Source organism: Myotis nattereri (genome assembly GCF_964212035.1).
Source record: "Myotis nattereri genome assembly, chromosome: 11".
Taxonomy (NCBI): Eukaryota; Metazoa; Chordata; class Mammalia; order Chiroptera; family Vespertilionidae; genus Myotis; species Myotis nattereri.
Window position 1 is genome coordinate 7719636 of NC_138086.1, and position 23867 is coordinate 7743502.

General features: G+C 40.4%; 1 protein-coding gene across 1 annotated transcript in view; it reads right to left on the minus strand.

Annotated features, from left to right (window-relative positions):
- SAMTOR (S-adenosylmethionine sensor upstream of mTORC1) overlaps window positions 1-23867 on the minus strand; it is a 109877-nt gene that overhangs the window by 44249 nt on the left and 41761 nt on the right. The window contains exon 3 of the mRNA XM_081102056.1: window positions 4607-4777. Coding sequence (XP_080958182.1) covers window positions 4607-4777 — 171 coding nt within the window. The remainder of the gene's footprint in view (window positions 1-4606; window positions 4778-23867) is intronic.

The following is a 23867-nucleotide window of genomic DNA, read 5'->3' on the forward strand; positions in this document are numbered from 1 at the left end:
AGAAGAAAACATAAAAGGCATCCAAATTGGAAAAGAGGAAGTAAAACTCTCCTTATTTGCAACTGACATTGTACATAGATAACCCTAAAGACTCCACCAAAAAACCATCAAATTTAATAATGAATTTGGCAATGTGGAAGGATAGAAAATTAACACCCGGAAATTGATGGAATTTTTAAACCCCATAATGAATTCTCAGAAAGAGATATTAAACAATCACATTTACCATTGCAAGAAAAAAATTAAGATACGCCATTTTTCATACAACTAAACCAAGGGGGTAAAAGACTTATACTCAGAAAACTATAGGATGTTGGAAAAAAGAGATAGAGGAAGATATAAACAAGTGGAAGAATATACTGTGTTCACTTATCGGTAGAATGAACATAATAAAATGTTCATATTACCCAAAGCAATCTATACACTCCATGCTATCCCTATTAAATATCTACGGAATATTTCACAGATCTAGAAAAAACACTCCAAAAATTTATATGGAAACAAAAAGATCCCAAATAGCCACAGCAATCTTGAGGGGAAAACACAAAGTTGGATGGATCACAATACCAGATATAAAGTTACCATATACTACAAAGCCACTGTAATCAAAACAGCCTGGTACTGGCACAAGAACAGGCATATGTGTCAATGAAACAGAATAGAGAACCCAAAAAATGACACAAGCCATTACGCTCAACTAACTTTTGACAAAGGAGGCAAAAGCATACAACGGAGTCAAAACAGTTTCTTCAATAAATAGTGTTGGGAAAATTGGACAGATATATGCAAAAGAAATGAAACTAGACCACCAATTATAACATACACAAGAATAAACTCAGAATGGACAAAAATTAAATGTAAGACATGAAACCATAAAAATCCTAGAAGAAACCACAGGCAGCAAAATCTCAAGACATCTCTCCTAGAAATATTTGCAAATACATCTCCTAGGGCAAAAGAAATTATGAGGAAAATAAACAAATGGGACTACATCAAGATAAAAAGCTTCGGCTCAGCAAAAGAAACCATCAACAAAATGAAAAGGGAATCCCACTGCATGGGAGAACATATTTGGCAATGATACATCTGATAAAGGGTTAAAACCCATAATATATAAGGAACTCATACAATTTAACAAAAGGAAGACAAACAATCCAATTAAAAAATGGGCAAAGGACCTAAATAGACATTTCTTCAAAGCAAACATACAGATGGCCAGGAGATACATGAAAACATGCTCCAAGTCACTGATCATCAGAGAGATGCAAATTAAAACGACATTGAGGTATCACCTTACACCTGTCAGAATGGCTACCATCAACAAATAACAAATAACAAATGACAAGTGCTTTAGAGGATGTAGAGAAAAGGGAACCCTAGTACACTGCTGGTTTGAATGCAGACTGGTGCTGCCATTATGGAAAACAGTATGGACTTTCCTCAAAAAATTAAGTATGGAACTGCCATTTGACCCAGTCATCCCACTTCTAGGAATATATCCTAAGAAACCTGAAACGTCAGTCACAAAGCATGCATGCACTCCTGTGTTCATAGCAGCGCAATTTACTAGAGCTAAGATCTCGAAACATCCCACATGATCATCAGTAGATGAGTGTTTAAAGAAGTTGTGATACATTTACACTATGGGATACTATGCAGCAGTAAAAATGAAGCATCTCTTACCCTGTGAGACAGCATGGAGGAACCTGGGGAGTATTATGCTAAGCAAAATAAGCCAATCAGAGAAAGACAAGTATCACATGATCTTACTCATACGTGGAACAAAATAAACTGATGAACAAAATAGATCCAGAGACAGAAACATGGAAAAGACTGTGGAATCTCAGAGGGAAGATGGGGATGAATGGGAAGAGATCAACCAAATAACTTGTACACATCTACAGTAATAGAAGCGTAACATGCTAATTAGACCGGACGAAGCGGGGCTGCAAGGGATGCCCGGTCCTGGGTGCCTGCTGGTGGCCGGAGGGAAGCCCGGGTCCCAGATGCCAGAGGGAAGCTGGTGCTGGCAGCTGGGGAAAAGAAGGCCTACTCTTGCATGAATTTTGTGCATTGGGCCTCTAGTATACTAGTATGCATAACCCATGGACACAGAAAATAGGATGGGGAAGGCCTAGGGTTGGGGTAAAGGGAGGCTAGCAGGAGTACATGGGGGAAAAGAGGGACATATGTAAAGCTATAAACAATGAAGATTTAAACAAATGAAAAAAAAAGAATAAAATAAATTATGAAGAAAAAAATTTGTAAAGAGTTATTCCTAAAGTTATATATAGTGCTACATTCATTGTACTTATATTCATGGTATATAGCCAAAACATGGAAACAACTGCGTGTACTTCAATAGATGATTGGATAAAGAAGATTTGCTACATATGTACAGTAGGATACAACAACATAAAAAACATGAAATATTACCATTTGTGACAGCATGAATGGATCTCGAGAGTACTTTGTTACATGGACAATATTCTCTTATACAAGTCAGATTGGAAAAGGACAAAAGTCATATGATTTCACTCATACATGAGATATAAAACAAAAAGCAACAAATTAACAAATAAAACAAACAAACATATCCATACATACAGAAAATAGAATGGTGGGTTAGCAAAGGGGAAGACAAGAAGGTAAATGGGGTTTGATAGAGGATGGGGCAAAAGTAGGTTTACAGTTGTTCATATGGAAAATAGACAAACATGGTAATTGATCGTACCTTCGCTACGCCTCCCATTGGACAATCAGAGAAATATGCAAATTAACCCAACCAAGATGGCGGCCAACAGCCACTCAGCTGAAGCGAGCAGGAGGCTTGCTTGCTCCAGTGATGGAGGAAGCCAAGGTTCCCCGCCTGCGGTGGCCCGGCTCTGAGCTCCGAAAGCAACAAAGTTTCAATTATAGAAGCTAAACAAACCCCAGATACCTGCTTTCAGCAGGCCATGGCCACGGAGCAGGAGCGGGCTCTTAGCTCCAGTGACGGCAACAAAGTTTCAATTATAAAAGGTAAATAAATCCCACAATAAAAAAAAAAAAAAAAAAAAAAAAGAGAGGCTGGGAGCTTCAGTCACCAGCCAGCCTGAAAACGGCCCTCAGCCCCTCATCCAGGCTGGCCAGGCACCCCAGTGGGGACCCCCACCTTGAAGGGGGTGTGACCAGCTGCAAACAGCCAAAAGCCCCTCACCCAGGCTGGCCAGGCACCTCATCAGTGTGACTGGGGGCAGCGCCCAAATCCCCTGATCACCCTGCGGCTCTGTGTGTGACAGGGGGCGGGGCCACAACCTCTCTATCCGCCCTGCTCTGTTCGTTACAGGGGAAGGCGCCCCAACCCCCAGATCAGCCCTGCTCTGTGCCTGATAGGGGGAGCTCCCCAACCCCCTGATCGCCCTGCGGCTCTGTGTGTGACAGGGTGTGGCACCCCAACCCCCTGATCGGCCCTGCTCTGTATGTGACAGGGGGCAGCGCCCCAAACCCCTGATCGGCCCTGCTCTGTGTGACGGGGGGTGGCGCTGCAACCTCCCCATAGACCCTGCCTTGAGTGTGACAGGGGGCGGTGCCCCAACCCCCCAATCAGCCCTACCCTGAGCATGACTGAGGGTGGCATCGCAACCTCCCAATCCGCCCTGCTCTGTGCATGACAGGGGGCGGCGCCCCAACTCCCCAATCGGCCCTACTCTGAGCCCGACCAGGGGCTGCAACTAGGGATTGGGCCTGCCCTCTGCCACCCAGGAGCAGGCCTAAGCCAGCAGGTTGTTATCTCCCGAGGGGTCCCAGACTGCGAGAGGGCACAGGCCAGGCTGAGGGAACCCCTCTCCCCCTCGAGTGCACAAATTTTTGTGCACCGGGCCTCTAGTCCTATATAATAAATGGCTAACATGCAAACTGTTCCCTTGACCGGGAGATCGACCAGGGGGCGGGGCCAGCTGACCAATTACCCACAGCCCCTCCCCCTGGCCCGCCCGACTCCCAATTACCTCCTACAACCATGATTGGGGGTAGGGCCATTTGGCCAACTGCCCTTGGCCCCTCCCCCCAGCTGGCCCCACCCTTGATTAGCCACCCCCACCCTGATCAGCGAGGGCCGGCCTCATGCACCAGCCTCCAGTACTTATATAATATGTCAATTATATCACAATAAAACTAGAAAACCACTCATGTACTTATTAAATCAAATTTGTACCTCTATGCATACATTGATTACTACCAGATTTTCCTATGAACTGTAAAATAATGACAATTGGTTCTATTAGTCATCTTTCATTATTCCCTGTGATTTTTTAGTAGACAGCAAATTTAAACATAACTTAACAGGATTTTCCTGTTTTCTGTATATAAGCACAATTAAACTAGTCTTTCTCATTTTTGGTGAGGACAATCTATGTTATAGAGTCATTAGTTTTTCAAATATCCCTTACAATTTTATGCCAGTTTTCTACCTAGTAATATTACAAATCTGTACTTCTCAGCTTAATATACTAGTAGTGGAGTAAGCATACTGCCCACTATTTGGTGTAAATCATCACCCTACTTTACATTATTAACACAGCTACCCAGGATAATGTTAGCAATTGAAGTAAAAAAGTATACTTACTCAGTTATAATTTCAGAATTTGTAAAGTTGAGGTTGGTTACATGACCTTCAAGTTTAGACTGTTCATGTGTATTTAAGGCTGGAGTGGTCTTGGTGGCAAGTACAGCTCTTTTTTTATCTTTTTCAAGTGCTTTTCTCTTTCCACCATTTTGAAAATATTCTCTGCATATACTACAAGGAAAATAAAGTTATATTTAAAAACACTAAGTATGAATATAAAATAAAATGAAGGAATATCAGGCTTTATTACTCAAAATGAGAGACATTAAATTTACAGATTCCTATTTTTAAAATGTCACAGAGAGGTTAAGTTTGAGAATCTTGTAGCAATTTCACATTTTTTAAATTATCATATACAAAGCACAATCATAGATTATGTTGAATACATAAAAATTATGCTTGCCCTGGCTGGTTTGGTTCAGTGGATAGAGCATCAGCCTACAGACTGAAGGGTCCCAGGTTCGATTCTGGTCAGGGGCACATGCCCCGGTTGTGGGCTCAATCCTCAGTGGGGAGTGTGAGGGAGGCAGCCCATCGATGATTCTCTCCCATCATTGATGTTTCTATCTTTCCCTTCCTCTCTGAAGTAAAAAAATAAAATAAAATACACACACACACACACACACACACACACTCTAGAGGCCTCATGCACAAAATTCGTGCACCTGGACCGTGTGTGTGTGTGTGTGTGTGTGTGTGGGGGGGGGGGGGTCCCTTTAGCCCAGCCTGTGCCCTTCTTCGCAGTCTGGGAGCCCTCAGGGGATGTCCAACTGACGGGGAGCAGGCCTAATCCAGTAGTCAGATATCCTTAGTGCTGCCGTGGAGGTGGGAGAGGATCGCCAGCTGTGAGCCCAGCTTCTGGCTGAGTGGCGCTATCCCTGTGGGAGCGCACTGACCACCAGGGGGCAGCTCCTGCATTGAACATCTGCCCCTTGGTGGTCAGTGTGTGTCATAGCAACTGGTCATTCTGCCATTAGGTCGTTTTGCATATTAGCCTTTTATTATATAGGAGGGTATGTATATTTATATAAAATATGCTTTTCAGGAACACAGATGTGTTCATATATATTGCTGAACTTTATTCTTAACTGAAACATAAGTTCTTCCAGAAAAGCTTAGATAATTCTGCTATTCAGCTACAGCTTACAAAAAAGAATAGTAGTCACAGTTAATTATGAGCCAGTTATGCTGGTATTAGACAAATATCCCAAAAGCTATTTTTCAGGTCCCTTCTGGTTTATGACAGTCAGGTTGTTAACACATTCAGAATCACTTCTTATTTGCTCTGAAAGAAGGATATAAAAATCTAGTTTAGGAAGAATAGTATCATTTCATAAAGGTATACATTCAGACAGAACAAAGGTTTAAACACAGTAGTGGTTTTTATAACACTTGAAAATTATTTCTGTGTATCAAGAGACTATTCCTGCTAGTCCCAATTCCTATACTATTAAAATGCAGACTTTTCAAGGTGTATCATTTTAAACTCATATAGTATAGCCATATCAGGTTGCTATCCAGAATCAGAAACTGGTGACTGGCAAAACCTTAAACAACTTTTTTGTACCTAATATAATTGTAGGGTGAATACAGTAGGACACCATGCCTGGGTATATAATAGAATAACAAACATGAACCAAAGAATCAACTCCAACACTTATTAGCTATTAAAGCCAAGAAATCTAACAGAGAGAAAAAAAAAAAAAGACCAGTAAGACCTATTTGACAGGAAATACACACTTAAAAGCAATTACCGGATATACTTACCAAAGCTACTTAAAGTGAAGGAGAATGGAACCTAAAATAGTCTTTCTTTTTAACTTCTTAGAATAAATCACATTATAGTTACATATAGCTCATACTTTGAACAAAGCTAGACTTTTTTGTTCTATAGACACTCCCTGGTGAAATTCCAAAAACACATGGTAAGAAAAGTAAGAATTGAGGAATTAATTTAAAACTGATTTCTGCAAAACTGATTTCTGCAAGTAGAACTATGGTCTAAGCATGGAACAATGCCCAGTTCTCCTCATATTAACAGTATGCTATTAATTCAAACACAATTTTTATAGGTATCTATTATTTAAGACATCTTTAACCCATCCTACTGAGATTTAGTTTTAACCCTAATTACATACAGGAATTGAAATACATTCATCATTAATTAAACATATATTAAGTACCTATCATGTGCCAGGCACATAGGTGACAGGACAACAAATTGAAGAAGGCATAACTGCCTTCAAGAAGCTCACACTAGTGAAAGAGACAAACAATTTATATGACGACTAGAGGCCCAATGCACGAAATTCATGCAAGGGGGGTGGCCCTTGCAGCCCCAGCTTCGTCCAGAAGGTTGTCCGGAAGGTCGTTCAGCTGTCTGGTCTAATTAGCATATTATGCTTTTATTACTATAGATAAGGAAAATACAAGTAATAGATAAAATATAATTGATAAATACCAAACCCACTCTAAAATCATTAATATAATTTTTGAAAACTGAGTAGGAATAAATCAAGCAAGGAAGAACATTAGTTAAGGAGAGAAGTGCTTTCCTGGCAAAGAGACTAGCATGAACAAAGTCATGAAAGAAAAAGCAGCCTGGATCCTGAAGAGATGGACATCAGTTCCAAGTGTGTGAAATTTAAAGTGACAGGCAGAAAATGGGTGGAAGGATGGATGGACGGACGGATGGATGAACTCACAGGTGAAAAGGCCATGAGGCCAATACACATACTAGGTGTACCAGTTATTGCAGATTTTGTAATAAAAGAAAACATAATTTCAAGAGAAACATCAAAAATGCTTTATTCAAAGTAATGTCCATCGCTAGCTACACATTTCCCCGATCTTTTGGTAATCTGTGGATACCATCCCAACAGAACTTTTCTTGTTTTAAGACAAACCACTCAGAGACCCAATTTCCCACTTCTTCGTACATTTTGAAGTGCTGCACAGAAAGTGCGTGTTCCATCGATCGGAACAAGTGGTAATCTGAAGGAGCAAGGTCTAGTGAATAAAGCGGGTGGGTTAATACTTCCCAGGCAAGATCTTTTAACATGTCCTTAACTGGTTTTGAAGTGTGTTATGGTGTGTCATCATGAAGCAAAATTACTTTGCTGTGTCTTCTGTCACATTCTGGTCATTTCACCATCAAAGCGTGGTTCAAATTGATTATTTGTTGTCAGTAGTGATCAGTATTAATGGTTTCACCTGGATTTAGACGCTCATAACACACCACACCTTCTTGATCCCACCAAATGCAGAGCATTGATTTCTTTCCAAAGCGGTTTGGCCTTGCAGTCAATGTTGATGGTTGACTTGGATCAACCCATGATTTTGGGATTCTCAAAATAAATCCACTTTTCATTGCCAGTCACAATTCGATGCAAAAAAGACTTTCTTTCATGCCATTGAAGCAACATTTTACTGATGACTTTTCGGTTTTTCATTTGTCTTTTGTTCAGTTGATGTCGCACCCATTTTCCTTCCTTCATCTTTCCCATTGCTTGTAAATGATCGGAAATTGTTTGCTGAGCAACGTTTAATCTTTCTGCAAGTTGTTTTTGAGTTTGACATGCATCTTCATCCAATAATGCTTGTAATTGTTGGTCTTCAAACTTTTTTAGTTGACCTTGATGTTCTTTGTTTTTCACATCAAAATCATCACTTTCAACGTGTCTAAACCAGTGTTCACAAGTATCTTAAGATGGACCATATTCACCATATGCTTCCTGAAGTATTCAGCAGCATTTTTCTTCAAAATAATGAATTAAAACTTCCCGCAAATGCTCTTTTTTTGGCACAAAATTTGACAGGTTTAAGGGTAAAAATATTTATGAAGTTAACACCTTCAGCAAATTTGACATATGAAGTTTTGAAGCTTGCTGTCAATACAACAAAATAGCATACATATCAAATCACATATATATCAACATATGTGTAACTCCACCTATTGAAAAAATCTGCATTAACTGGTATACCTAGTGTACAGAGAAGAATGATAAGAAAGCTTCAGATCATGCAAGATCCACAGGCCAATTTAGAAATGTAGCCTTTAGAAATCTAATCTCACTACAGAAAGTGGTTTAGTGGTTTCCTGTAGTTGAGGAAGGCTCTGACTACAAAAGTATACAATGGAGCTTATTAGAGTTATGGAAATGTTCTATATCTTGATAGTGTTAATGCTTACGTAAGTATAAACAACTGTCAATACCAACTAAATGTACACTAGAATATAAATTAAACTTCAGTAAAGTTGATAAAAAAAAGTGTAGCCATTATCATCTTGGAATTAATACTAAAAATAATGCCTCTAGCACAAGCATGTCAAACTCAAAGGATAACATGGGCCAAATGAACAAGGTTTAAGTTTATGTGGGCCACAAAAAAACAAAAGCTTCAATTTTCATAGAAACGTAGGTTTATTTCTATAGAGACATGCTGAATACAAGGGCTGAAATAAATGAGTAATCATTAACATAAAATAGAACATTTTAATAAAAATTAATATTTTTTTCTTGAACATTAACTTACCAGTCACTGAATAACTGCACAAATTAATAAGCGTAACACAAATAAACCTATTTTTCTTGTTCTCTGAAAGCAAAGTATTTCCTGTTGTGCACATCAAACAAGTCAGTACAAGACTAATGACGTGGCTAAAATTTTTGCTACTAGTATTAGTAGAGAGAAACGGAGCACCTGCATGTAAGGTGCCATAAGGGAAATGAATGCAAGACGATTATAGTAATCAGTCATTAGCAAATGTTGTAGTTCGTTATTAGTAATTATGTATTACAGGATATTGTAAAAACTAAGTTATGAAATTTTCATTAAAATGTTTCTTACATACAATTATATTGGGTGGGTTGCAAAAATATTCATTGTGGTCTGCATGAAGCCTGTTGGCCGCGAGTTTGACATGCTTGGTGTACTTGTGTACTTGTACCGCAGCTTTTTTATCCAGCGTGTCTACTGATGGGCACTTGGGATATTTCTAGATCTTAGCTATTGTAAATTGTGCTGCTATGAACATAGGGGTGCATATATTCTTTCTGATTGGTGTTTCAGGTTTCTTAGTATATATCCCTGTAAGTGGGATCACTGGGCCAAATGGCAGTTCTATACTTAATTTTTTTGAGGGTTATTTTTTAACCTTTATTGAGAGTATTATAGATGTGCTCCCCTCCCCACCCATCTGCATTCCCACCAGCAGTGTTCTAGGGTTCCCTTTTCCCCACATCCTCACCAGCATTTGCCATTTGTTGATTTGTTGATGGTAGCCATTCTGATTGGTGTGGGGTGATACCTCATTGTTGTTTTAATTTGCATGTTTCTGTTCAGCAACATTGAGCATTTTTTCATGTCTCTTGACCATCTGTAAGTCTGCTTTGGAGAAGGATCTATTTAGGTCCTTTGCCCATTTTTTTTAATTGGATTGTTTGTCTTCCTTTTGTTAAGTTGTATGCATTCCTTATATATTTTGAGAATTAGCCCTTTATCAGATGTATCATTGGCAAATACATTCATTCATACATACACAGGGCTCCCTTTTGATTTTGTTGATGACTTCTTTTGCTGTGCAGAAGTTATTTTATTTTAATGTAGTTCCATTTGTTTATTTTCTCCTTAGTTTCCTTTTCCTAGATGTATCCATAAACATATTGATACAAGAGATGTCTGAGATTTTACTGCCTGTGAATTCTTCTAGGATTTTTAGGGTGTCATAACTTACATTTAAGTCTTTTATCCATTTTGAGTTTATTCTTGTGTATGGTTTAAGTTGGTGGTCTAGTTTCATTTTGTTGCATGTATCTCTACAAATTTAACCAACACAATTTATTGAAGAGACTGTCTTAATTCCATTGTATGCTCTTGCCTCTTTTATTGAAGATTAATTGAGCATAATGGCTTGGGTCGATTTCTGGGGTTTCTGTTCCGTTCCATTGATCTATATATCTGTTCTTGTGCCAGTGCCAGGCCGTTTTGATTACAGTGGCTTTGTAGTATAATTGATATCTGGTATTGTGATCCCTCCAACTTTGTTCTTTTATCACAAAATTGCTTCAGCTATCCATGGTCTTTTTTTGTTGTTGTTCCATATAAAATATTGGAGTATTTGTTCTAGATCTGTGAAATATGCCATTGATATTTCAATAGGGATTTTGCATTGAATCTGTAGATTGCTTTGGGTAGTATAGACATTTTAGTGATGTTAATTCTACCACTCCATGAACACGGTATACTTTTCCACTTGTTTATATCTTCCTCTATCTCTTGTTTCAACATCATATAGTTTTCAAAGTATAAGTCTTTTACCCCCTCGGTTAAGTTTTTTTCCCAAGTATCTAAATTTTTTGTTACAATGGTAAATGGGATTGTTTTGTTTAGTTTCTCTTCCTGAGAATTGGTATATATAAATGCCACAGATTTCTGGGTGTTAATCTTGTATCCTGCTATGTTGGTACATTTATTTATTAAATTTAGTAATTTTTTTGGTGGAGTCTTTAGGGTTTTCTATGTAAAGTATCATGTCATCTGCGAATAATGAGAGTTTTACTTCCTCCTTTCAAATTTCGATGCATTTTATTTCTTCTTGTCTGATCATTGTGGTTAGGACTTCTAGTACTATGTTGAATAAGAGTAGTGAAAGTGGACATCGCTGTCTTGTTCCTGTTCTTAGGGGAAATGGTTTTAGTTTTTGTCCCACTGAATATGATGTTCACTGTAGGTTTGTCATATATGGCCTTAATTTTGAGTGGCCTCTATTCCCACTTCACTGAAGAGTTTTTATCAAAAATAGGTGTTGGATTTTGTCAAATACTTTTTCTGCGTGAATTGATATGATCGTGTGATTTTTTTTGTCTTTCAATTTATGTGATGTATCATATTTATTGATTTACAAATATTGTACCAGCATTGAATCAGAGGAATGAATTCCATCTGGTCATGGTGTATTATCTTTTTGATATATTGTTGAATGCGATTTGCTAATATTTTGTTGAGGATTTTAGCATCTATGTTCATCAGGCATATTGGCCTGTAATTCTCTTTCCTTGTAGTGTCTTCATCTGGTTTTGGAATTAGGATAATGCTGGCCTAATAAAAAGAGCTTAGAAGTGTTCCTTCCTCTTGGATTTTTTTGGAATAGTTTGAGGATAGGTGTCAATTATTCTTTGAAGATTTGTTCTTTGAAGCCATCCAGACCAGGGCTTTTGTTTGCTAGGAGTTTTTGATTATTGCTTCTATTTCATAATTTGTTGTGGGCATACTCAGGTTTTCTGATTCTTCCTGATTCAGTTTTGACAGATGGTATTTTTCTAGGAATTTGTCTATTTCATTCACATTGTTCAGGTTGTTGGTATACAATCATTTGTATTTCTGTGGTGTCAGTTGTTACTTCACCACTTTCATTTTTTATTTTATTTATTTTGGTCCTCTCTGTTTCTTAATGAATCTGGCCAACGATTGATCAATTTTGTTTATTTGTTCAAAGAACTAGCTATTGGTTTCATTGATATTTTTATAGCTTTTTTTTTTTTTTTTTTAGTTTTCTCTATGTCATTAATTTCTGTTCTGATCTTTATTATTACCTTCCTTTTAATAACTCTGTTGTTCTCTAATTCTCAGGGTTAAATAGTTTATTATTGATTTTTCTTGTTTTTGTTTTTTTGAGGTAGGCCTGTAGTACTATAAACTTCCCTCTCAAGACTGCTTTCACTATGTCTTAGAGCAGCGGTTGTCAAACTGTGGGTCGCAACCCCTTTGGCAGTTGAATGACCCTTTCACAGGGGTCGCCTAAGACAATCCTGCATATCAGATATTTACATTACAATTCATAACAGTAGCAACATTACAGTTATGAAGTAGCAACGAAAATAATTTTATGGCTGGGTCACAACATGAGGAACTGTATTTAAAGGGCCAGAAGGTTGAGAACCACTGTAGAGATTTTGACTGTGTTTTCATTACTTTCCAGAAAGTTTTTTATTTCTTTCTTGATCTGATTGGTAACACATTCGTCATTTAATAACATGCTATTTAGACTCCATGTGTGTCAATGTTGTTGAGTGCTTTTACTGTAGTTCATTTTTAATTTCATTCCATTATGTTTTGAAAAGATGCTTGATATGATTTCAATCTTATGGAACTTGTAGAGACTTGTTTTGTGTTCTAACATGTGGTCTATCTTTGAGAATGACTCGTGCACTTAAGAAGAATATGTATTCTGTATCTTTGTGATGAAATGTCATATAAATGTCAATTAAATCCATCCAATCCAGTGTGTCACGTAGAGTCATTGTTTCATTGTTATTTTTTTGTCTTAAAGATCTATCCAGTGAAGTCAGCGGGGTGTTAAAGTCCCCTACTATAATTGTATTGCTGTTCATCTCTCTTAAAGTTCTCCATGAATATAGACAGGAGTTCTTTTTATATATTTTGGTGCTCCTATATTGGGTATATATATGTTTACCAGGGTTATATCCTCTTGTTGGATGGATCCCTTTGGCGTTATGTAGTGATGTTCATTGCTCATGTGATAGCCTTTATTTTGAAGTTTATTTTGTCAGATATGAGAATTGCTACCCCAGCTTTTTTTGTGTGTGTTTTTATATTTCCATTTGCATGGAAAATGTTTTCCATTCCTTCACTCTCATCCTGTGTGTCTTTCCTTCTGAGGCGGGTCTCTTATAGAGAGCATATAATAGGGTCATGTTTTGAATCCATTCAGCTACCCTATGTCTTTTGATTAGAGCATTTAATCCATTTACATGTAATATTATTATTGGTAGGTAGTGATGTATTGCCATTTTAATTCGTCATGCATATGATTCTCTTTTTCTTCTTCTCATTAGAGTATTCCCTTTAGCATTTCTCACAATGTTGGTTTGGTGGTGATAAACTGCTTTAGTCCTATCTTGTCTGGGAAGCTTTTTATTTTGCCATCTATTTTGAATTATACTTTTACACATATAGTAATCTTGCTTTTGGATCCTTGCTTTTCATTACCTTGAATACTTCATGCTGGCCTGTAGAATTTCCAATGAGAAATCAGCTGACAGCCTTATGGGAGCTCCTTTATAGGTAACACATTGCTTTTCTCTTGCTGCCTTTAAGATTCTCTCTTTGGCCCTAACCAGTTTGGCTCAGTGGATAGAGCAACGGCCTGTGGACTGAAAGGTCCCAAGTTCAATTCTGGTCAAGGACATGTACCTTTGTTGTGGGCACATCCCCAGTAGGAAGTGTGCAGGAGGCAGCTGATCGATGTTTCTCTCTCATTGATGTTTCTAGTTCTCTATCCCTCTCCCTTCCTCTCTCTAAAAAAAAAAAAAAAAAAAAAAAAAAAAAAAAAAAAAAAAAAAAAATCAATAAAATATATATTTTTAAAAAGATTCCCTCTTTGTCTTTCATTTTTGGCATTTTAATGATAATGAGTATGGGCATACACCTATTTAGGTTCTTCTTGCTTGGACTCTCTGTGCCTTCTGGACTTGTGTGACTTTTTCCTTCACCAGGTGAGGGAAGTTTTCTGCCATTAAATATTTCTTCAAACATGTTCTCTATCCCTTGCTCACTTTCTTCCCTTCTGGCACTACTATTACGTGAATATTGTTACCTTTCATGTTGGCCCACAGCTCCCTTAAGCTGTCCTGTTTTTTAATTGTTTTTCCTTTTTGGTTCTCTGATTTAATTTCTTTCTTTCTAATTAATTTCTTTCTGATTTAATTTCTGGTGGATATCAAGTTTTGCTGGAGAAATATTTCCTCTGCAGCATGAGAGAATGTCTCCACACAAGAGACTGAAATGATTGCCCTCTGAGCTCCAGCCCCAGAGCCCCCAATTCTGGCTTCTGCTCACACCACTCCAGTCCACTCTGTCCACCTTCTACCAGAACCCAAGATGAGTGTTGCACACAAAATTTTGTGTGTTGGCCCTATAAGAGGTTGCCTGCATTTCTAGCCATCTCTGGCTGGCAGACAGCAACCCTGCTGCTTTGCAGAGCCAGATGTTATGTTGGCACTTTTCCCAGTTCTGGTGCTCCGGGCTGGGGGGCCCAGCTTGGTATGTAGACCCCTGAGTTCTCAGTGGGAACTTCCCCCACCCTGATAGCTAAGATATTTATCTGGATCTTCAGCTGCTGTCTCTGGAAGCCCCGCCAGCCTTTTCATACCTTGGCACTTTCTACCAGTCTCTATGCGGTCTCTACTTTCCATCCTAGGTTATCAGGGTTCTCTCCAGGTAGTGTTCAGTTGATTTTTCAGTGTGGTTTTTCAGTATTTTAGTTGTATTTCCAGTTTTGTCCTGGGAGAGTGTCAGTGTAGCTTCCACTTACTCCATCGCCATTTTGGAATCCACTAAACTTATACAATTTTATTAACTAATATTATCCCAATAAAATTCTCAAAAATATGGAAAACAGAAATAGACATGAGAAGAAACCTGCAACATAACACTTCAACATTAATTATATTAAATAAGCAACTGTAGATATGAAAGAACACTTCACATTTAAAATTTTAAAATAACATAATAAAGATAAATAACTGGAGAATTATGCCATGAATATAGACAGAAAGATTTCAATTTTGCTGCGACCCAAAACTGTTCTATAAAATAAAGTCTACTTGAAAGGGGGAAAATATCTCGTCAACTCAGTATAGATACCATGTGCATTCCCACATAATGTAGTATACTGGGAAGGACACTGTAACAGCAGTCGCCAACTTTTAGAACCTCGTCGACCACCAGTGGTCCACGGACCACCAGTTGGCGACCGCTTTTCCAAAGGTTTTTTTAAACCAGCAGTCGCCAACCTTTCAGACCTCGCAGACCACTGGTGGTCCAGTTGGCGACCGCTGCTATAACCTATGTAATATTCTTGCTAATATGTTTAACTTGAATCTAATCACAAAGAAACAATCATCTAAATCCAAGTTAAGATGTTTTTGTCCAGAAACTGAGGGAAAGTGTGAATCAAGGATTTCATATCTAACCAAGCTGTGCATCTTGTAACAAAACCTTAGAAAAACAGGTTTTGTTGTCTAAGAACTCAGCAAGCTGTTTTCAAAGAATCTAACTGGAAGATGAACTTCATTTGTGAGATGATTTGGAAATGTTGGTGAAAAGGATAGTAGTGGATAAAAAGCATTAAATGAATTTTTAAAAAGTATTTTATAGTGCTGAAGGCCTCAATTCTCAGTGAAGATGAAACAGTTATAAATAGTTATGTGCCATTTATCATAGCAACCATCCTCACAAAGCAGAAACTCCATGAGATGCATGGAGAAAGAGATACAGTTAACAACAGGGAACTTTAACACACCACTTCAATAAAGTGAATGAAAAATAAAATTACAAAAGCCCTATAGAGCATAATGTTTATTTTTTCACTATTTAACCATCTTATATATATACTTATATACTTAACATATACTCTGATGAAACAGAGCATATCATCAAGTGCACATAAAATATTCACAAAAATGACAAAATATTCACTTACTGACTTCATGCATTAAGTCTTGAAGAAAACCACAGTAAGAGCCATAGGAAAAATAATACAAACAAAATCACCAGTTCACAATGCAATAAAAGTAGAACAACAATACAGAACAAAAAAATCCATTTCACCTGCAATTTTTTAGAAATATATTTTTATTGATTTCAGAAAGGAAGGAAGAGATAGAAACATCAATGATGAGAGAGAATCATTGATAGGCTACCTCCTGCACACCCTCTAGTGGGGGTTGAGCCCGCAACCCGGGCATGTTCCCTTGACCAGAATCGAACCCAGGACACTTGTGTGTCCTGGCCGATGCTCTATTCACTGAGCCAAACCAGCTAGGGCTACCTACAAATTTTTTAAAATTAAATAACTCTGGGGTCAAAGGGGAAATACTGATTTAAAAAAATCACAGGACTTCTAAAAAACAAAGAAATAATCGTGAAACCACCACATGTCAGAGTCTAAGGAATCCAACTGAAGTAAGGACCTGAGGAAAATTCAAGCCCTTTAATGTTATAGCAATACAAATGAAAGAATAAAAATAAATGAAATATTCAACACAAAGGATTAGGAGGAAAAATGTAAACCAAAAGAGAGCAAGGTATTAATGATTTAGAAACAAAATGAGACCAACAAATAAATATACAAACTGGTACTTTAACTTACACAGCCTTTTGCAAATAAAGCTGAAAACAGAAGAAAACATTTTCAAAGAATATATACAAAATATAAGAATATAGGAAAATTTATTACATTTGACTTTTGGTTATTGGTGGAAATGGTAAGTTTAAACAAAACCAAAATTGACATATAAAATACAGACTTTAAAAAAGCACCAGTAATCCAACGAGGAATTCTACCAAACTTTTATTAAACCAGATAATACCGTATTAATCGTGTCTTTATTTTTTTATCTTATGATGTTTTGATATCTTGGAGGGCCTTATATACCTAGGGAGAAACTACCTCTCACAAGGCTAGCTAAAGATAATGAACAGCTAACTTGGGAACATGCCTCTCAAATGCAAGACAGCATTTCCTTTATGTTACTCTCAGACATCAACCTATCACTTTCTCTGCCCTAAATCAACCCTGGTACAGTACCACACAAGGAAAAGCTCTTATTCTCCAAACCCACCAGAATTATTGAGACTAGCCATTCCTAAACTGTTTACACTGCCCTGCTCTGCCTTTCTCACAGAAACCCCATAACGTCTCTGGTCTGTACTTTCCCCTCACTCCTGCTTCTGCCTTCTGACCAAATCTGATGCTTCCCTTGTGGACTTATGTGGAATGGCATGCCCCCTTCTCTCAGGATGTAAGTAATAAATGGCACTTTCAATGGCACTGACATCTCTGTGTTGTTACTCACTCACCTCTATAAAGTAAACTCCCACGAGTACAAATGAGATAACCTCAAAACTATTTAAATAGTTCCAGACCATAGCAACAAAGAGAAATTTTCTAAGGTCATTTTTAGGAAGCAAAATAACAATGATAATTAGATCTAATTTCTACAAAAAATACAGACCAATATCACTTAAAATATAAATGTAAAAATGTAAAATAAAATGTTAGCAAATAGAAAAAAACAGATCAAAGAGTATGCATTCCAGGAATACAAGAATCCTATCTAATAAAAGAGAAACAATGTAATTGGCGTACGACCGCTACACTTCCCATTGGCTAATCAGCGAGATATGCAAATTAACTGCCAGCCAAGATGGCGGCCAGCAGCCAGGCAGCTTAAACTGAACATGAGGCATGCTTGCTTCAGTGACGGAGGACTCCAACATTCCCCGCCTGCCTTGCCGGCATCTGAGCCTGCAGTTTCAAACATTGTAACAAATATAGATGCTAAACAAAACCCCAGAAACCAGCTTTCAGCCGGCTGGGATCTCAGAGCTGGAGTTGATAGAGTTTCAATTATAGAACCGAAACAAACCAGATACCTGTTTTCAGCAGCTGAGGCCTCAGAGCTGGAGCCAACCCTCAGAGCTAAAGCTGGCCCAGAATAAAAAAAAGAAAAAGAAAAAAAGGAGCAGTTGGGAGCTTCAGTCCCAGCCTAAAAACAGCCCTCGGCCCAGACTGGCCAGGCATCCAGTGGGGACCTCCACCCTGAAGGGTTTGTGACCAGCTGCAAACAGTCATCATGCCCTCATCCGGGTCAAGCCTCAGAGCTAAAGCTGGCCCAGAATAAAAAAGAAAAAAAGGAGCAGTTGGGAGCTTCAGTCCCAGCCTGAAAACAGCCCTCAGCCCCTCACTCAGACTGGCCAGGCACCACAGTGGGGACCCCCACCATGAAGGGTGTGTGACCAGCTGCAAACAGCCATCATCCCCTCATCCAGGCTGGCCAGGCACCCCAGTGGGGACCCCCACCCTGATCCAGGACACCAATCAGGACAAACCAGCCGGCCCCCACACGTGCACCAGGCCTCTATCCTATATAGTAAAAGGGTAATATGCCTCCCAGCACTGGGATCAGGGGAGCTGCGAGGCCTCCCGGCACCGGGATCAGTGTGACAGGGGGCAGCGCCCAAACCCCCTGATCGCCCTGCGGCTCTGTGTGTGACAGGGGGCGGGGCCACGACCTCCCTATCTGCCCTGCTCTGTTCGTGACAGGTGAAGGCGCCTCAACCCCCTGATCGGCCCTGCTCTGTGCCTGATAGGGGGGAGCTCCCCAACCCCCTGATCACCCTGCGGCTCTGTGTGTGACAGGGTGCGGCACCCCAACCCCCTCACCCCATGGGCCCTGCTCTGCTTGTGATGGGGTAGAGCCATAACCTCCCCATCGGCCCTGCCCTGAGTATGAGAGTGGTGGCGCCCCAACCCCCTGATCGGCCCTGCTCTGTGGGTGATACGAGGGCAGCGCCCCAACCCCTGTTCCATCCTGCTCTGTGTGTGACAGGGGGCGGTGCCCCAATTCCCCTATCGGCCCTATTCTGTGAGTGACAGGGGGGAGCTCCTCAACCCCCTGATGGGCCCTGCTCTATGCGTGACAGGGGGGAGCTCCCCAACCCCCTGATTGGCCCTGCTCTGTGCGTGACAGGGGGTGGCGCCGCAACCTCCCCATAGACCCTGCCTTGAGTGTGACAGGGGGCCGTGCCCCAACCCCCCAATCGGCCCTACCCTGAGCGTGACTGAGGGTGGCATCGCAACCTCCTAATCCGCCCTGCTCTGTGCATGACAGGGGGCGGCGCCCCAACTCCCCAATCGGCCCTGCTCTGAGCCTGACCAGGGGCTGCACCTAGGGATTGGGCCTGCCCTCTGACACCTGGGAGCAGGCCTAAGTCAGCAGGTCGTTATCTCCCGAGGGGTCCCAGACTGCAAGAGGGCACAGGCCGGGCTGAGGGACCCTCCCCTTCCCCCCAAGTGCAGAAATTTTTGTGAACTGGGCCTCTAGTCTAATCTAATAAAAGACAAACATGCAAACTGACCGTAACTTTCCCATGCCTTAAGCCACGCCCACCAGCCAATCAGAGCGACTATATGCAAATTAACCCAACCACGATGGCAGCTGGCAGCCACGGAGCTGGAGTGAGGAGGAGGCTTGGTTGCTCCAGTGAGGGAGGAAGCCAAGCTTCCCTCCTGCCATGGCCGGCTCTGAGCTCCACTCAAGGCAACAAAGTTTCAATTATTGAAGATAAATAAACCCCAGATACCTGCTTTCAGCGGGCTGTGGCCACAGAGCTGGAGCGAACAGGAGGCTTGGGTTGCTCCTGGCAATGGAGGAAGCCAAGCTTCTCGCCCACCCTGGCCGGCTCTGAGCTCCACTCAAGGTTACAAAGTTTCAATTATAGAAGGTAAATAAATCTCAGGAAAAAAAAGAAAAAGAAAAAAAGGAGAGGCTGTGAGCTTCTGTCGCCAGGGGCCTTGGCCAGCCAGAAAAGGGCCCTCAGCCCCTCACCCAGACTGGCCAGGCAGCCCAGTGGGGACCCCCCACCCTAAAGGAGGTGTGGCCAGCCTAAAAAGAGCCATCAGCCCCTCACCCAGGCTGGCCAGGCACCCCAGAGGGACCCCCACCCTGATCCAGGACACCCTTCAGGGCAAACCAGCCAGCCCCCACCCACGCACCAGGCCTCTATCCTATATCATAAACGGGTAATATGCAAATTGACCATAACAGCAGAAAGACTGGGAATGACTGGTCACTATGACACACACTGACCACCAGGGGGCAGACACTCAATGCACGAGCTGCCCCCTGGTGGTCAGTGTGCTCCCACAGGGGGAGCTCTGCTCAGCCACAACCCAGGCTGATGGCTGCCAGTACAGTGGTGGTGGTGGGAGCCTCTCCCGCCTCCTCAGCAGCACTAAGGATGTCTGACTGAAGGTTAGGCCTATTCCCCGCTGGCAAGTGTACATCCCCCGAGGGTTCCTGGGCTGCCAGAGAGATGTCTGATTGCCAGCTTAGGCCCAATCCCCCGGGGAGCGGGCCTAAGCCAGCAGGTGGTCATCCCCTGAGGGGTCCCAAACTGCGAGAGGGCACAGGCCGGGCTGAGGGACCACCCCCGAGTGCATAAATTTTTGTGCATCGGGACTCTAGTGGTTCAATATAAGAATATTCTCACTATATTCATAAATCTAAGAAGAAAACTCAAATTCATGGATGCTGAAAAGGACATTCAACAAAAATTCAACACTTACTCTTAATAAAAACACTCAATAAAATAGGAATTGATGAACACTCAGCCCAAAAGCCAGTAACTTATTTAATGAGGACACACCACACACATTATTGCTAAATGAATAAGACATAACTATGTAATAGACAAAAGAAAACTAATTAGTCAAATGAATTGAAAAAAAGAAAGAAAACGTATCATATTCACAGATGATATGACAGCATATGTAGACAAGCCAAAAGAATCAATCATAAACTAAAACAAACAGTAACAGAATTCAGTAAAACAGAGTGTAAACCATACAAAAGTCAAGTCTCCACAAATATACAATAGCCTATTTTAACATATAATGGAAGGAAAGATCACATTTATAATAGCAACAATAAGATAAAATACCTAGGGATAAACATAACCAGAAATATGCATAACCAATATATGCAAAACCTTAAAACACTACTGCTCAAAAGTAGACTAGAAAAAATAAAGCAATATACACCTTTTTTGTTGATACAATTATTCAGCATTATGAAGATATAAGTTCTCTCCAGTTATTAAAAAATTCAATGTAACCTTGACTGGTTTGGCTCAGTGGATAGAGCATCAGCCTGTGGACTGAAGGGTCCCAGGTTCAATTCCAGTCAAGGGCCTGTACCTTGGTTGCAGGCACATTCCCAGTGGGGGGTGTGTAGGAGGCAGCTAATCGATGTCTCTCTCTCTTATCGGTGTTTCTAACTCTCTATCCCTCTCCCTTCCTCTCTGTAAAAAAAAATCAATAAAATATATATTTTTTAAAAAAACAAAGAAGTTGAATGAACAGGACCAGAAGTATAAGTTTAAGAAAAAGAAACTTAAAAACTTTATTTAGACCAGTTGATTCTAACGTACACATAGAAAAAAACAAAAGGCAAGAATAACCAGGAATGTCTGGCTGGCATGGCTCAATGTTTGAGCGTTGACCTATGAACCAGGAGGTCAGAGTTCAATTCCCAGTCAGGGCATATGCCTGGCTTGAGGGCTTGATCCCAGGTGTGGAGTGTGCAGGAGGCAACCGATCAATGATTCTCTCTCATCATTGATGTTTCTATCTCTCTCTCCCTCTCCTTTCCTCTCTGAAATAAATAGAAATATATTTAAAAAATAAAAAGAATAACCAGGAAAACTCAGAAGAACAGTGGAGGGGGTGGGGAAGAGCTGTTTATAGAATAACACTGATTAAATGACATAGGCAATGAAACATAACAGAAGGGCCTAAAACAGAACCAACTATATGGGAAAACTTGGCATCTATATATATAAAAGCCTAAACAATCATTCCAACAGAATGACCAGTTGCTATGACATGCACTGATCACCAGGGGGCAAACTCAATGAGGGAACTGCCCCCAGCCCGCAGGCCCTGATCGCCTGATTGGGGCCTAACGGCCAACCTCTTGGTCTCTCTCCCTGACCGGCAGGCCCCGATCACCGGGGGGTGGGTGGCATCAGATGCAGCCCCTTTCTCAGGGGGGGCTGAGGGCTGGCTCCCTCCTTGGGGCCAGTGACCAACCTTCCAGGTCCCTTCCCCCGGCTGGCAGGACCCAATTGGCCTGCCGCCCACCCGCCTTGGTGGCAGTTGGTCCCTCCCCCTCGCTGGCAGACCCCAATCACCCAGCGGGGTCTACCAGCCAACCTCCTTATCCCTCCCCCTGGCCGGCAAGTCCCAATCACCTGACTGGGGCTGGGCCTCGGGCTGGGACGGGGAACCAGGGGTGGGTGGTGGCAGATGCAGGCAACAAGGGAAAGAGGAGGGGAGGAGACTGGAATTGTGTGGTGGAGACTCGTGGGTGGTGAGGGAAGGAGGAGGTGGGGAACCTGATTGGCCCTGATCGCTGGCCAGGTCTAGGGACCCCACCCATGCACAAATTTTGTACACCGCACCTTTGGTATCATATAAGTGTTATGTCAAATCACTGTAAAAAAATGTGGGCTTTTTCAAAAACGACATTTTCATAAATATTTGGGTGGAAAAGTTAGATTTATATTTGACAACAAACACCAGACTGAATTCCAAATAGGTGAGAGATCTAAATATAAAAAAATGATATCATGCAAGCACCAGAAAAAAATGAGTGAAATGCTAATAGGAATTCTTATAGTCTGGGAATCAGGAAAGTTTTTCTAAATCAATCAAAACCTGGAAGCAATGAAAGAGATAGACATATCTGATCATGTAAAAATAAAAACCTTATACATGGCAAACCAAAAATGTGCATGGCAAGAGATATTTTAAAAAGTCAAAGAAAACAAGCACTTATCTGTATATTATATAAAGAGCTCTAAAAACAATAAAAAAAAGTAGAAGAAGTGTCAAAAACATGACCAGACAATTCACAAAAAAAGCTTGTAATTCCAAAATATATGAAAACATACTCAACCTCATTTATATGAGAAATGTAAGTTAAATCTAGAGACAATAATTCCCATTTATCAGATTGTCAAAAATTCAACATGTGGGCAACATACTCTTTTGGTGAAGTTGTGGAGAAATAGGTACTCTCATTTTTTGCTAGTGGAATTGAAAAATGATATAATCACCCTATGGAGGGTGATTTATCAATATCTAGCAAAATCACATAGGTATTTACTCTTTTATCCTAAAATTCCACATCTAGAAATTTGCCAAAGATAAAATGTCAAAAATACAAAAAAAGTACACATAAAGTTATTTATTATAGCACTATATATAACAGGAAAACTTGTAATAACATCAAAATGAAGAAGAAATCGATACACTTGTGATGGTTATTTATATGTCAACATTATAGGACCACCAGGTGCCTAAATATCTGGTCAGACATTCTGGATATTTCTCTGAGGAAGTTTCTGGATGAGAGTAACATTTAAATTGGTAGAATGACTAAGACAGATTGTTCTCTGCAATCAGTTCAAGATGTACATATAACAACAAAGCTGACCCTCCCTGAATATGAGAGTCCTCCTGCCTGACTGCCTTTGAACTAGCATACTGACTTTTCCCTGCCTTTGCACTCGAACTGAAACATGGGCTCTTCCTGGTTTCAAGCTTGCCAATCTTAGAACTGGAACTACACCAGTGATTCTCCTGAGTCTGCAGAATGTCAGCTCACCC